General features: G+C 32.6%; 1 protein-coding gene across 4 annotated transcripts in view; it reads left to right on the top strand.

The window, feature by feature from the left end:
• LOC127705817 (uncharacterized) overlaps window positions 1-11247 on the top strand; it is a 53731-nt gene extending 42484 nt beyond the window's left edge. For 3 of the 4 annotated variants that reach the window (XM_052210172.1, XM_052210171.1, XM_052210170.1), the window contains one exon: window positions 6714-8129. Coding sequence is in view for 1 of the 4 variants with exons in the window: in XM_052210171.1 (XP_052066131.1) it covers window positions 6714-6769 (56 nt within the window). In the remaining 3 variants the exon portion in view is untranslated. Of the gene's footprint in view, window positions 1-6713; window positions 8130-11108 lie in introns of those variants that run through there. The other variant, XR_007984036.1, reaches the window with a different exon arrangement.
• Window positions 11248-15162: the final 3915 nt, after the last annotated feature.

The following is a 15162-nucleotide window of genomic DNA, read 5'->3' as shown; positions in this document are numbered from 1 at the left end:
TTAAAACATGTACATTTAATCTAATTTTTAAAATTATTTTAATTATTTTCCCTCCATGGCTATTTTAGTCGTGGAATAACCCCTAGTTTTTTGTATACGAAACTGTTTATAGCACCCATAACACTGCATGAAACAACATATGTCAAAAATGAAACTCAGAAATGGAAAAATACTAAATACCAAAATCGTTCAAAGATTATCTACATGTCTTAAACTTAAAAATCGCTTATCTTTCCACCAACAATACGATAAGGTCCATGTTTAAAGGTAGCACATTTTCCTTCAATTTTGAAACTGATATAAATTGAAAAACTAACAGTATGATCTATTTACTCACATGAAACAAACCGGGATGCGGTATTCAGTACGTAGGTGAAACCGGACGCTATTTATCTAAACGCACGCACGAACACCTCTATCGTTTTAGAATACCCCATAAATTTAAAAATATCATTTACCAACACTTTAAGAAGCACAATCATTCCATTAAATATTTAACAGTTCAATCTTTAGAAGTAGTAAATAAGCAGCCTGTGGAATCTCATTAAAAGTTTGTACGATCACGGAAAATAATTGAATTAAATTGGACTAAAAAATTACAGACAGTCTATCCTGTCGATCTTAATGATTATATCATGGGAATTGGTAATATATCAAGAACCGATTCTGTTAACATTTTGGATATAGTTTCTAAAACTGTTCGTAAAAACCGTTCTCAGGGGCATAAAATAAATCGCAATCAGAGAAAATTTCGTACTAACAATACAAATATTTCGAACCTAATTACTATTTCAAAAAACAACGACAGACATTATCTGTTAACCAAGCTCTGTTCTTTACCTGTTAATAAATTACATAAAATTTAGAGGATTGCAACACAATTCCATATTGCAGTCCAAAGTATGAAATCGTCCAAATTATAATTGCATATTGTTATTCTAAACTGTTTCCCAAAATTGATCGCCCTGAAGATCATAAAAACAGTTTTATTAAAATTAAATATGTCAATAAAGGTTTTGATTTTGTAAATATTGCCGGTATTTTTAATGATCATTCCGTTAAAGAACAAATTCCTGGCTATTTTGATAATACTGAGCTCCCTCTTATTTGTTAAGTTTACAAAAAATCTACCCGGGAATATGTGTTTAATTATAGCGAAGTGTGTAAAAATGTTAATATCAGTGACAATACTCCTACGTCATGAAATTGTAGTAATTCCGAATACATTTATGGCCCCAGTTCCCATATTATAACAGGAGACCTTAACATCGTCCATGACCGAGAGTTGAAATTATTCCTCAGTAAAGGACCTAAATATCGTCCCCCGTCAATTATTTATTGGAATGAGTGTCGTAACATCATCCACGACTCACTCCGTACTTACTGCACGAAAAGGATAAAACGAGAAAAAGCTGACAAAAAATCCTTAGATTCTTTTTTTAATTCAGTAATGAACATAGTTGATATTCGTATTAAACATGTTAAAGAACAGTGTACTCCTAAACAGAACCGTAATAACCCTATTTCTCATATCAAACATAAGCTAAAAGAACTCGCCAATGAATTTGTTTTTGTCACGGCTGATAAGGCTGCCAATAATATCATTATTGTTTGACGTAAATTTTACATTGAGGTTCTGCAAAAGGAAATCACGAAGTCACCAACATTCCAACTGACTCCATTTTCAAAAATTCGTTGGAAGTACTTGATAAATTGCATGCTTAAATTGGTGATTTCGAATCTGTTCAAAGTTTTGATTTTTCTACCCAATATACCACTTTGACTCATAATCTCATTAAGAAAAAATTCACACACCCAATTAAATGGGCATTTAAAAAGTCAGAATGCGAATATATATGTTCAAACTCTTTTAGGTCATTTTTTAGTAACAACAAACAAAAGAACTATGTCAATTGGACCTGCTTTGATACGATAACTGCACTTGAATGTTTACTAGATAACATTTTTGTTCGCTATGGAGTTCCCGTATATCGTCAAGTTATCGGAATTTCAATGGAGACTAACTGTGCACTACTTATTGCGGACCTGTTTCTGTATTGTTATGAGTTACAATTTATTATAAAAATCAGCAAAGACCCATCGAAACAACATCTGATACAAAAATTTAATAACACTTTTAGATATTTGCATGATATATTGGCTCTCAATAATGACAACTTCAGTATGTACACTAAAGAGATTTATCCTGTTGAACTGACTTTAAATAAAGCTAATACTAACAATGAACACTGCCATTTCCTGGATCTTGATATATATATCATTAACGGGAAGCTAAATACCAAAATTTACGATAAAAGAGATGAATTTTCATTTCCTATTGTTAATTATCCATTTTTAGATAGTGACATTCCCGTGTCACCATATTATGGTGATTATATATCTCAATCGTGTATGTAACAACGTATTTGATTTTAACGAAAGAAAGCTCTGTATTACTGAAAAATTATTACACCAGGGTTTTCGATATCACAAACTAGTCAAAAGATTTGCTAAATTGATCATCGGTACAAGGACATCATTCGTAAATATAAATCAACATGCAGACATCTTATACGTGCAGGTATTTCACATCCAATCTTTTATGGTAATATTCTATACAAGGCACAAAATTTCGTCATTCACCTCAAAAGCTAACCAAACCTTTAAACAGACTTATTCAGAAGGGATATAGCTACGATTCTGTTGTCAGGTCATTGAAGATGGCATATTTTGGAATTAATATTGATTCACTCATAGGGTCTTTGCATTGGAAATAAACACATTTATTTTAAAACCAGTTGTTGGTATGATACGGGTTATGTTCTTCACATATATTTTATGATGGTATGATACTAAACCCCTAACGGGAGGGATTGTGCTTGATTTTCACATGATGAAGACATAATCTTTCAATCAGTTTAATTGAGGTCTGGAGCTGGCATGTCAGTAACTGCTAATAGGCCTTTGTTAATTTATGTATCGTTGTCATTTTACTTAGTTTTTTCTGTTACCTATTCTGACATCGGACTCGGACTTATTCTAAACTGAGTTTTACTGTGCGTATTGGTGTTTGTTTGTTTATTCTACATTGGCTAGAATTATGGGGGAGGGTTGAGGTCTCACAAAACATTTTTAATCCCGCCGCATTTTTGTGCCTGTCCCAAGTCAGGAGCCTCTGGCCTTTGTTAGTCTTGTATGTTTTTTTAAATTTAAGTTCAGTTATATGTTTTGGAGTATAGTGTGACGTTCATTATCACTGAACTAGTACACACATTTGTTTAGGGGCCAGCTGAAGCCCGCCTCCGGGATTTTCTTGCTGTGTTGAAGACCCATTGGTGGCCCTGTGTTGTGTTTTGCTCTTTGGTCGGGTGAAAAATATCCCTGAAAAATTTGTGCTTAACCCTCCAAAAATAGAAAAATTGAAAAAAAATGACACCCTTATATATATTACGGGCCTAGCTTAATCATATAGATGTTCAAATGTGTAATACATGTAAATGAACAAAACCAGATCCATAATTAGTTGATCTATAATCAGAACTCAAGGGCGGATTTGGGAGTGTGGTGCACCTGATGTGTCTTTACTCGGCAGACATTTTCCTAGCCTCCTTTTCTTGCATTGGTCTATTATATGCACAATTAAGCCAGAGATGGTTTATCCATATTAACTGAAGATATAACTAGTTGACAACAGACTTAAAAAAATAATTTTAACTTTCGGGGGGGGGGGGGGGGCTATAGTTTTTATTCCGTTTTACACTTATTTCATGCGATCGCAAGTGTCGCAATATTTTCTGTTTAACCTTTAACCTTTTATTAAATGAAAAAAGGTGTTTTTTTTCTTCTTCTCCCATATTTTTTGTCATAATTTTTTCCCTTCATTATAGTTTCTTTGTCTTGCAAATCTTGATGATGCACGTTGACAATTTGTTAACAGCATTCTCATTAATAAATACAATTTTGTCGTTGAATTTAGAGTACCATACTGCAATAATGTCATTAAAATGTTAATGCTTTAAACATTTAAAAAAAAGCATGCTTGAATATTTCCCGCGCAAAATTGTGTAATCGTGGCTAACATAAGCAACGTTTCGGACGTTAGTGTGTTTTAGACAATTTTCTTTATTTTCATGATTTATTTGCGATATGTTAAATTTTTAAAGATGCATTTCATAAAAAAAAAGAATGTTGTTTTACCGGATAAAACATAGACCCTCAGTGTTATTGTGGGAATGTAATACATGCTCCCTTTATGTTCGTTTGTACCTTTCGTCAAAATGTAAGAAATCTCTAGTATTACTTTAGTATACATGTTATGTTGTTGTATTTAGGTTACAATTCCTCAGACAAAATTGACCATAGAAGACTTTAGCTGTTCTGTTTAGGTCCATAAGAATTTAGTATTCAAATAGTCTTCCCTCAAACGGTCTCGCTACTATTCCTTAATTATGCAATCCACCTAGTGGATATTGACTAGTATGATTGAACGATCCATTTGATTGATAAATATTTCTCAGAATTGCGATAATATGAATAGTGACCATGAAAGGTATATGTCAATTTGTCAGCAATCACATGACACCAATTCAAAGTCATCTTGTGGTCGTTAAATATTTTTCAACAAATGATCATTATAATAGTCAAGGATTCCGTAATCAATCCTGTCACGTCTCAGTCCTTACAGCTGAAAGGACGTGCTGGATCAGTTCTTGATTATCCGTTAGCTACAACATGTTACGCTGCTCAACGACAAACTAGTGTATGAGGCTCCCGTACAGTAAACCCGCGTCAGCGACACTCTGAAACCCATTGTGGATGGGTGAGTGTCATATGCTGCCCAGACATCCGAGGGCTAGCTGTATCGTAGTATTAGTGCAATTTGCAGTCATCTATTACGGAGTCAATGATTCATCTACCAACAACACATCGTCGTGGTTAGCGGGCTGCCCAGCTGATCACCCAGGCCCTGAAAGCAGCCGTTGTGGAGTCTATGCAAAGAAACATTAAAATAGTAAAAAAAAATCCCAACAACAAAAAGACACTAAGTACAGATCTGAGAGTTTTAGAATTTTTAATTTTTCTTAAATTATTATTCGTTTTAAATACATGTTTTGTTTGTTTATTAAAGAAGAGGGACGAAAGATACCAGAGGGACAGTCAAACTCATAGATCGAAAACAAACTGACAACGCCATGGCCAAAAATAAAAAGACAAACAGACAAATAATAGTACATATTAGCTTGATGAATTGTTGTTAACACAATAACACCAAACCAAATACGAATCATTACATATTAAGATTGTGTAATGTCATGCTGTTAATTGATGTCAATTCAAGCATATTTAAACACTTTTCGAGAAAATTATTCACTGTGAAATCAAAAACATTTACCTGTCATAAACACTCTAAAGTGCTCCTCAAACTGTAGCATTGTCTTTCCAAAGACATTCATATTATTATTATTGACAATGATTAATGTAACATTGAAAACATTTTTTCATACTGTTTAAACAATAGTTTTTACAAGTAAATATACGAAATGATGTTTTAATTTAAATGAGTTAAACATTGTGAAATAACGAAACCAACATACATCCAAGAGTGAATTTTTATTTTTACTATTTAATCCTTTTCCTGTTATTAACTCCTACAGAGTCTAAAAAACTGTACTGTTCTTAACCATGATCAGAGAGCTGCTCTTATCTAAGTATCTTAGAACTATTCTACACGAACTTATTTTAATAGTTCTGCCCTAAAACAGGTATAAAGAGTTCTACCCTCGAACACATTCTGACCGTTCTAGAACAGTTAACAAGAATTATATCATAAATTATTCTGACCGTTCTGATGAAAGGTTAAAGCTGATTCTAAATGTACACTACCACCTGTAAGCTTTTAAAGCCAATCTGCCAGAAACCATACGAATGTCACTTTTACCAAATGAGTTCATATTTGGCAATTGATGCACCTTAGTAAAATAAGTAACAACACAAAAAGTTTTTGAAAATATTGAAAGGTTTTGAGTTTATTAGGCACCATCTTTTCACAGATGAATTCGCTCGAAAAGAGCAACAAATAAGCCTTTTTTAGGGCATATTTCGCTGGTATTTTAAAAAAAATATAGCAATGCTAATGAAATATTAATAGTTGGTGTAAGAATGCTTATAATTACCTAGTCTGTCTATATAGCGTATGCATCATCAAACTGTTCCAATTCGTTTGATTAGGCTAAATGTCCAAAATTGCTAATTTTGGTAATTTTTAAGACAAAATACTTCAAGATCTGTTTATTATAGAAAACAACGTTTCCATCTGCAAAGTTTATCTGTATATACACAATAGAGAAAAATATCGAGCTTGGCAAATAATGTTGGCTATGTGTTAGCTAGCTTCAACTGTCCAAACGGCCCCGAAATGACAAGTATAAAACTATTCAAATGAGGAAACAAACGGCCTGATTTATATACACACAACAAACGAAAATCAAATATGATGTACATCAACAAACGACAACCACTGAATTACCAGCCATTTCAGCACATGCTAATATTTATCTACAAAACATGTACTTTTAAATGTCAAGTCATCTTTGACATTACCCTTCTAATGTCGTTGTTAACAATATATCAAGCCTAAATGTCTATATATATCTTTGAATATATCATTTGTAAAAGTTTTTTCAACCAATCACTCTTATTTGTTTTCTATTCAGGAATTATCAAGATATCAAGTACAGGAAAAATGTTGCGTGGAGTTATCAAGATTTAGATATGAGTATTTTTGCATTTTGGACGGAAGTGAGTGTCAAAAGAGTATTTGAAATATGGTTCCATTAACCATATAAACTTCGAGTCAATGTACTAGCATTACTACGTGTGTTTAATGGGCTAGCTACATACTGTCATCAGTAAACAATTGGCAGGCATTCGAGTAACATGAAATTGTTGTCAATATTCTAATGCATATACTGTGGATTCATTTATTTTCGTGGGTACCAATTTTCGTGGATTAAGGAAAACTTACATGTTCGTGGATATCTAATTTCGTGGTTTTTGACAATGTCTGCATACAAGCCTATAGTAAATTTGCCATTCGTTGAACATATAATTTCGTGGTTAACCTATAACCACGAAATCCACGAAAATTGGTATCCAACGAATAATAATGAATCCACAGTAGGTATACTTCCATGGTTTTTATCATATACATACTGTAAATATCCCAATAAACCTTTTGGGAATAGTTATATATATATTTTCATATTTTGACATCAGCTAATTTTTTCTGCATCCCATCGATATGGTTCTTATGGTAGTATGAGCGTATCAACGGAAAATTATTTTCAGTAATCTTTTCATATTTTGCCAAAACATAGTATATATTATGATATTTTCAAAATTAAATAAAGATGATAGGCCACCGAGCTTGTTTTGAAGCCACATGTTGTAAAATAATGAAACATCGTGTATGGATTATATAGAAGAAAAAATGCATCATTCTTGGAATAGAAGGTAAACTAAATGATAGAATTTTGTAATAAAGTATGAGAAGAGAGCTCATATAAGATGCTTTCAGAATATCAAAAGTGAAAATGGGGTCAATGTACGGTTTTTCCTGCTATAACATTAAATTGAAAAATGTCCCGTAAATTCCTGTATAAATATTACAAGTTCTAAATTACTTCCTCGCAATACACTAAGTGAGAAAAAAAATGAAATCAATCAAAAATATTCTACCTTTGTAACAATATTAGTAATTGTAAAAAATGCTTAATTTTGTTCCTTCAAATGAAAATTTGTTTGATAAATTGCATTCCTACATCAAAATGTGGTGACTTGATTTAAGATAAAGGCTTCTATTTTACAATCCAAGATGATGAAAGACTGTCAAACAAACTTAACTCTATATTTCGATTACATAAAGTAGGGATGTCAACTTAAACTAAATAACAGTCTTATAGAACCAATTGTAAGCCATCTCAAATGGCTAAATATAAAAAGTTGATATCCTTTAGAAGTTTCAATATTTATCGAACATTTCACTTGTGCTAAATTGTGTTATATTTATGTATGTATGTAAGGATGGATGTGTGTATGTATGTATGGATGGATGGATGGATGGAGGGATGAATGGGATGGATGGATGGATGGAGGGATGGATGGGAGGGATAGAGGGAGGGAGGGATGGATGGGATGAAAGGAGGGAGGGAGGGAGGGATGGATGAATGGATGGATGGATGGATGAATGGATTGAGGGAGGGAGGGAGGGAGGGATGATGAATAGATGGATGGATGGATGTTAATATCAAAATGATTTGAGCACAATCTTAATCAATTTAATGAGACAACATAAATGTTGATTGGTGGTAGTGGCACTCAAGATTGAAAATAAAAATATTTTCCAATGTTATCCAGTGATGAAGTAAACATCGAGGTTGACTTGGGATTGTTTTTGCAGTTGGTTTTATTTTATGATCCCTATATTTGTACTAATTAATTCTCATCTTTGTCTTTATGTGCGTTTGTCCTTATATAATGTGTTGACTGTTCGAGGTGTGTAATTGCGCTTTATGTGTCAGACCACCGATTCATCCACTCCAATTCAGAACATATGTATGCGCAACATTGTTAGACTTTGTTTTGGAAAAAGAAAGAGAGACGAAAGATACCAAAAGGATATTAAAACTTATAAGTCGAAAACAGACTGACAATACCATGGCAAAAAACGAAAACGACGAAAAGACAAACAGTACACAAAACACAACAAAGAAAACTAAAGACTGAGAAACACGAATCCCATCAAAATCCGGGGATGAACTCGGTTGCTCCGGAAGGGTTAGCCGATCCTGTTCCGCATACGGCTCAAAATGTAGAAATGTATGTTCTGGTTGCTGATTAACGAGTTTTAAATCAATTCAATATTTCTGTAACAAAGTTCGAAATACAAGACAATCACGTATATCGCCTTATCAAAGTAATTAGAAGATATAATGAGATTACATTACACGGGGTTGCTGCATTAAATGATTGTCAATCTAAACGCATTTTTTGTCATTTTGGATAAAAGATTCTTCAATATAAGTACATTTACACTCACAGATAAAGATTTTTACTGCCACCCTTAATTGGACCATTCCCGATTAAAATTTGTCAACTGTCGGATCAAAAACCTTTGATTCGTGGCTGGATATTTATAAAAAAAACAAACATTTATTTATTCAGCTAGTGTCAAGGAAGCGTCCTGATTATCCGGATTCTGATACAATTTGTATCTTTTGCATGGAAAAAGGCCAATTCTGATCCGATTTGTATTTTTTGCACTATAAAAACATGAAAAAAAACTATCAAATCTGCCCCGACAACGAGATCATAGAAAACGACGGCGAACCGACACAGGGCATTGTTACGATTTTAAGTGATCCTAAGTTTATTAACATAATTTTATGTTGAAATTCCAATTACATTTACATGGCCTGGTACATAATTTTAAAAAAGGTCGAAGACCACAATGATCTACCTTTAGTTTTGATTGTTTACGTACTAAGTTAAGGTTACCGTTAATTGAGTACATTACAACCATTCCACTCGTACTTCCTGACCCTTCCTCCTTATATGGAAATGAAAGGAGGAAAACCATCTTAATTAACGATTTAAGTGAAAAGCAGTATCAAAGCAGTGGCTCAATCAAATGCGTATAGGTTAAAATTTACCGTGCATCGTGTGATATATGAAAATGATTAGGCTTAGGTCACACTTTCATTTTTCTCTTATTCAATCTATTCTGATATTTACACCATAGAATGTTTTGGAATCCGTAAATGATTTGAAACAGACTTGTTGAATTTCACCATAGCATTTTATAATTAGGGTATATCGAAAACGACCAGATTTAGGGTACCGAAAAAACCAGTCTGAAACACTTGTTTGGTACATTGGTGTGTGTGTTAGCAAATGTTCTCAATAGGAATAACCAAGCTAGTTTAGGTGCGTAGTAAAAACATATTTAAAAAAAATTTGAGAAGTCATGGTTATATTTACAGATATCAAGTACAGGAAAAATGTTGCGTGGAGTTATCGAGATTTAGATATGAGTATTTTTGCATTTTGGACGGACGTGAGTGTCAAAAGAGTATTTGAAATATGGTTCCATTAACCATATAAACTTCGAGTCAATGTACTAGCATTACTACGTGTGTTTAATGGGCTAGCTTCATACTGTCATCAGTAAACCATTGGCAGACATTCGAGTAACATGAAATTGTTGTCAATATTCTAATGCATATAGGTATACTTCCATGGTTTTTATCATATACATACTGTAAATATCCCAATAAACCTTTTGGGAATAGTTATATATATATTTTCATATTTTGACATCAGCTTATTTTTTCTGCATCCCATCAATATGATTCTTATGGTAGTATCAGCGTATCAATGGAAAATTATTTTCAGTAATCTTTTCATATTTTGCCAAAACATAGTATATATTATGATATTTTAAAAAATAAAATAAAAATGATAGGCCACCGAGCTTGTTTTGAAGCCACATGTTGTAAAATAATGAAACATCGTGTATGGATTATATAGTGAAAAAATGCATCATTCTTGGAATAGAAGGTAAACTAAATGATAGAATTTTGTAATAAAGTATGAGAAGGGAGCTCATATAAGATGCTTTCAGAATATCAAAATTGAAAATGGGGTCACCATACGTTTTTTCCTGCTATAACATTAAATTGAAAAATGTCCCGTAAATTCCTGTATAAATATTACAAGTTCTAAATTACTTCCTCGCAATACACTAAGTGAGAAAAAAAAAACGAAATCAATCAAAAATATTCTACCTTTGTAACAATATTAGTAATTGTAAAAAATGCTTAATTTTGTTCCTTCAAATGAAAATTTGTTTGATAAATTGCATTCCTACATCAAAATGTGGTGACTTGATTAAAGATAAAGGCTTCTATTTTACAATCCAAGATGATGAAAGACTGTCAAACAAACTTAACTCTATATTTCGACTACATAAAGTAGGGATGTCAACTTAAACTAAATTACAGTCTTATACAACCAATTGTAAGCCATCTCAAATGGCTAAATATAAAAAGTTGATATCCTTTAGAAGTTTCAATATTTATCGAACATTTCACTTGTGCTAAATTGTGTTATATTTATGTATGTATGTAAGGATAGATGTGTGTATGTATGTATGGATGGATGGATGGAATGAGGGATGATTGGGATGGATGGATGGATGGAGGGATGGATGGGAGGGATGGAGGGAGGGAGGGATTGATGGGATGAAAGGGGGGAGGGAGGGAGGGATGAATGGATGGAAGAATGGAGAGATGGAGGGAGGGAGGGAGGGATGTTAATAACAAAATGATTTGAGCACAATCTTAATCAATTTAATGAGACAACATAAATGTTGATTGGTGGTAGTGGCACTCAAGATTGAAAATAAAAATATTTTCCAATGTTATCCAGTCATGAAGTAAACATCGAGGTTGACTTGGGATTGTTTTTGCAGTTGGTTTTATTTTATGATCCCTATATTTTTACTAATTAATTCTTATCTTTGTCTTTATGTGCGTTTGTCCTTAGATAATGTGTTGACTGTTCGAAGTGTGTAATTGCGCTTTATGTGTCAGACCACCGATTCATCCACTCCAATTCAGAACATATGTATGCGCAACATTGTTAGACTTTGTTTTGGAAAAAGAAAGAGTGACGAAAGATACCAAAGGGATATTAAAACTTATAAGTCGAAAACAGACTGACAATACCATGGCAAAAAACGAAAACGACGAAAAGACAAACAGTACACAAAACACAACAAAGAAAACTAAAGACTGAGAAACACGAATCCCATCAAAATCCGGGGATGAACTCGGTTGCTCCGGAAGGATTAGCCAATCCTGTTCCGCATACGGCTCAAAATGTAGAAATGTATGTTCTGGTTGCTGATTAACGAGTTTTAAATCAATTCAATATTTCTGTAACAAAGTTCGAAATACAAGACAATCACGTATATCGCCTTATCAAAGTAATTAGAAGATATAATGAGATTACATAACACGGGGTTGCTGTATTAAATGATTGTCAATCTTAACGCATTTTCTGTCATTTGAGATAAAAAAGTTCTTTAATATAAGTACATAAACACTCACAGATAAAGATTTTTACTGCCGCCCTTAATTGGACCATTCCCGATTAAAATTTGTCAACTGTCGGATCAAAAACCTTTGATTCGTGGCTGGATATTTAAAAAAAAACACAAACATTTATTTATTCAGCTAGTGTCAAGGAAGCGTCCTGATTATCCGGATTCTGATACTATTTGTATCTTTTGCATGGAAAAAGGCCAATTCTGATCCGATTTGTATTTTTTGCACTATAAAAACATGAAAAAAAAACTATCAAATCTGCCCCGACAACGAGATCAGAGAAAACGACGGCGAACACAGGACATTGTTACGATTTTAAGTGATCCTAAGTTTATTAACATAATTTTATGTTGAAATTCCAATTGCATTTACATGGTCTGGTACATAATTTTAAAAAAGGTCGAAGACCACAATGATCTACCTTTAGTTTTGATTGTTTACGTACTAAGTTAAGGTTACCGTTAATTGAGTACATTACAACCATTCCACTCGTACTTCCTGACCCGTCCTCCTTATATGGAAATGAAAGGAGGAAAACCATCTTAATTAACGATTTAAGTGAAAAGCAGTATCAAAGCAGTGGCTCAAAAAAATGCGTATAGGTTAAAATTTACCGTGCATCGTGTGATATATGAAAGGGGTTAGGCTTAGGTCACACTTTCATTTTTCTCTTATTCAATCTATTCTGATATTTACACCATAGAATGTTTTGGAATCCGTAAATGATTTGAAACAGTCTTGTTGAATTTCACCATAGCATTTTATAATTAGGGTATATCGAAAACGACCAGATTTAGGGTACCCGAAAAACCAGTCTGAAACACTTGTTTGGTACATTGGTGTGTGTGTGTTAGCAAATGTTCTCAATAGGAATAACCAAGCTAGTTTAGGTGCGTAGTAAAAACATATTTAAAAAAAATTGAGAAGTCATGGTTATATTTACAGCCTGTGAATATTTCGACAATTCGGTCAATCTTAGATAACACATTTAACTTTTCAAACATAGCCAGAAATGTTTTTTAACGCTCAAGTCAAAAACAAATGGCTGAAGCAATTGTTAATCATATACCTTTAAAATTACAAACCTTTATGAAAAAAAAAAACCCAATTGATTCTCTAAACAGGTTTAACTTGTCTCTTTTTGCAGTATTTTTGCATGTGAAGAAGTGAAAATTGTATTGTTTAAATACTAATTGTAGTCAAGATCAGATTAATTCCTAAATTGACGACTACTTTGAGGAAGAAAAGTCTTTTTGCCTATTACCGATTTGATTCTGTTATTACACACTTTTAAAACAGGTTGTTTCCATTTTTAAATTGTAAACTGTTTGCATACTGGACAAAATAGGCTGCTGCCCATGCAAACCATGATAAATAAAAGTTATATATTGGCATTATAACCAATTCTTAATGAAATATTGATATCAAAAGTGTTTAGCTTAACAAAAGATTACACGTAATTAAAAGATTACACACATAACGCACAGACAAATTTTATTTTTCGCTATCTCTTCATTTTGTCTTCATGTATGTCCCCTCCGTACTATCTTTGTCTTTATGTAGATTATCTGTTAACTGTTAACATCAGCTTGTAATTGGTTGGTTATTCATATCAAATCTTCTAGAATATTGCCATATGCTTTTGAAGATTTAAGACATACCGTTTAGTAGAGCTTCCCCATAACCTTATACCTTCATTATTGTATCCACTTTTTCAATGCTATTTTTTCATTAACTTCCAAAATTTGATTTAAAAGAAATAAAAAGTTATTTCCCAAACTCTTCATCACATTCTTTGTGAAACTTTTCATGTATGTAGGATAACTGCCTACCTATTTCAGTTTGTAATCTTGCAATTTTAAAACGCACAACTGATTTTCAATACAGTTATAACAGTAATACCTCCTATGTATCTTTGAACATGAGAAACGACTTAAAAAACATAGCTAAAAAAAATTCACTTTAGTCATGCCAACACGTAGTTCAAAACTTCCTGCGCCAGTGTTGATGTTTAAGGATACTTTTAAACGTGTTTACTTAATATATAGCTCTATCAAAATTTGGTCTCAAGTATATTCAGACTTTTCAGAAAACATGTTTTGTGCGCACTAAAATGTTGCTAAAATATAAATTTCATATTACTTATGAAAACAAAATATTGAAATCAAAGGTTACTAAATAAATGTCATTAATGGAATGCAAAGCACTAACCCTTCTGCGCATCTGAGGTAATTCCCTATTATTTGCTCGTGTGCATGTCTCGCTACCTTAAATTTGTTTTCTGTGCAGAGCATTAAAATCTAGCTTGTCTTTTCGTCTTTTTTCTTTCTTTGGACAAAAATGTTTTTCTATCTTCAACTTTACGATTTTTATTGACCGATTATGATTTTCTTAATCGCTCTCTACAATAAAATTTGATGAGTCAGCATTATCAAATTAAAACTGGAAATGTAAAAAAATCATTATAAGGGTTAATTTCCCTCTCTTAAATTTTTCAAATTAGCTCAAAAACTGGCGATATCGTATTGACGTTTCTACTTGCACCTGCTTTTCACGATACTGTTGCAGATATTGTCTCTTTTGCATATACAGTTTGGAACGTCAACTACTTTAGATTTTAATTGTTGCTGTATATATTAACCAATTATTAAATAGTAAAAGTGAAAAGGTTACTTTTTGCTTGGTGTTCCTAATTGGAAGGATCTGCAAAGAAGGTGAAGACGAATAAGACGACTAAAATTCAGATAATTCAAGAGAGTCATACACCACCTTTACAGTTGTTAGTTTGAAAATCAAAAACATTTTCAGGTTAATTGTTGCAAAAAATACATACGGAAGGAAATCAAATCAGTTTTTTTATTTCAATTTAACAAAATGCATTTAGGAATTATTGATTCAAAAGTGGATGCACTTGAATGATCAATATATGAAAAAAAAGGAAATATAAAAATCACAAGGACAAACGATGCAACACGGAAATATTGATATTCGTGAA

The sequence above is a fragment of the Mytilus californianus genome, unplaced genomic scaffold (assembly GCF_021869535.1).
Source record: "Mytilus californianus isolate M0D057914Y unplaced genomic scaffold, xbMytCali1.0.p SCAF_6, whole genome shotgun sequence".
NCBI classification, from domain to species: domain Eukaryota; kingdom Metazoa; phylum Mollusca; class Bivalvia; order Mytilida; family Mytilidae; genus Mytilus; species Mytilus californianus.
The sequence above is the reverse complement of the archived record's forward strand: the minus strand, read 5'-3'. Positions and strand labels throughout refer to the sequence as shown.